The sequence below is a fragment of the Aplysia californica genome, unplaced genomic scaffold, assembly GCF_000002075.1.
Source record: "Aplysia californica isolate F4 #8 unplaced genomic scaffold, AplCal3.0 scaffold00463, whole genome shotgun sequence".
In the NCBI taxonomy this organism is placed as follows: Eukaryota; Metazoa; Mollusca; class Gastropoda; order Aplysiida; family Aplysiidae; genus Aplysia; species Aplysia californica.
In genome coordinates, this window is record NW_004797733.1 from 282239 (window position 1) to 283579 (window position 1341).

At 35.3% G+C, this 1341-nt stretch overlaps 1 protein-coding gene across 1 annotated transcript in view; it reads right to left on the reverse strand.

The window, feature by feature from the left end:
- Positions 1-6: 6 nt before the first annotated feature.
- Positions 7-1341, reverse strand: part of LOC101845188 (carbohydrate sulfotransferase 15-like) — a 3637-nt gene continuing 2302 nt past the window's right edge. Inside the window, exon 3 of the mRNA XM_013086399.1 lies at positions 7-253. Coding sequence (XP_012941853.1) covers positions 66-253 — 188 coding nt within the window. The 3' untranslated portion in view covers positions 7-65. The remainder of the gene's footprint in view (positions 254-1341) is intronic.

The following is a 1341-nucleotide window of genomic DNA, read 5'->3' on the forward strand; positions in this document are numbered from 1 at the left end:
ATATATTTATATATCTTTTCAAAACACATTATTTCAATAAACAACAAGACCAAAATTAAATGTATTCAGGAAGACCACAGAAACTTGTCATTGTGCAATCTGCCAGCCAGGTTTCTATTAAACGGCGCGTAAAACTTGTCAAGAATTCGCCTTGTCTTATTCAGCATCTGTCCCAGCTGTTTATCTTTCTCTGTCTTTTCAAACATTCGAGGAAGTTTAGAAATACGATCAAGTTCCGCCTCTGGTAGTGGGTCTGAGGAATAAAAAGCGTGAAATTCAGGTAACTATTCACACATAAATTTTAACAGCCAATTTTGAAACATCATCTTAACAATATTTCTCAAAAAACTAAATTTTAGTCCAATAAACAAAAGACAAGATAATCTTTTTGAAGAACAAAACTGAAAATCAAAGTTTTCTTTGAAATTTACAGTCACAGTGTCAGTGATTTAAGACAATAACGTTTCCCATATTCAAAGTGCTCCTTGTACAACAATTCTGATCACACCGAATCTGAAGTGAATGAACGTGCTATTTCAGAGAAGAAAGCTGCTAATTTACCTCCTTTTTTGACACATTCTGAGAAAAGGAAAGGATACAGATGTACATATACACCTGTCAAATCGAAATCCGAGCTTGAAATGTTAACAAGACGAAACAGTTTCCGATTAGGTTACTTAATTATCATGACCCGTAACTGTGGAATTCTGTTGAAAGTACATCATGCTAAAAATAAAATACTATTTAAATTCCGCTCTTGAGAAGCACAATCTCTCGTTCATGATCCATTTCACCAAGGAACTGTTCACGTCACTGCTCCAGCATATTTCCAAAAAAAACCCCTCCCATCTTTGTCAGTAATCACAATCATGTAGCTGACAGAGGAGCCCAGATAAACCTCCCCCCTCCCCTCCCCTCACCCCCATAAATAACCTCCTTTCTTTCTTCCCTCTTCCACATACCCTAATGGATAATCGCCGGTGTTATCCCAAAATTGTCCAAATCAATTTCTACGAAATTCCCAGGTACAGCGTTAATCGAAAAAATACATTTAGGAACATCTTACAATACTATAGTTTCGTACTGTTTCATTCCTTCCTTCTATTTTTGTAAAAACTGAAACAAATAACCAGTGCCAAAGTCATGGTTTTGATTTGAGTCCCCTTTTCTTCCCTTCTTCTTTGTTTTGTTTTGTTTTGTTTTTTCTTTTCTTTTTTTAGTTTAGTTGGGTTTTTTTGGTTCGTTTGTTTTTTTGTTGTTTGTTTGTTTGTTTTTTTGGGGGGTTGGGGTTTTTTTAGGGGTTTGTTTTGTTTGTTTTGTTGTTGCTGTTTTTTTTGGGGG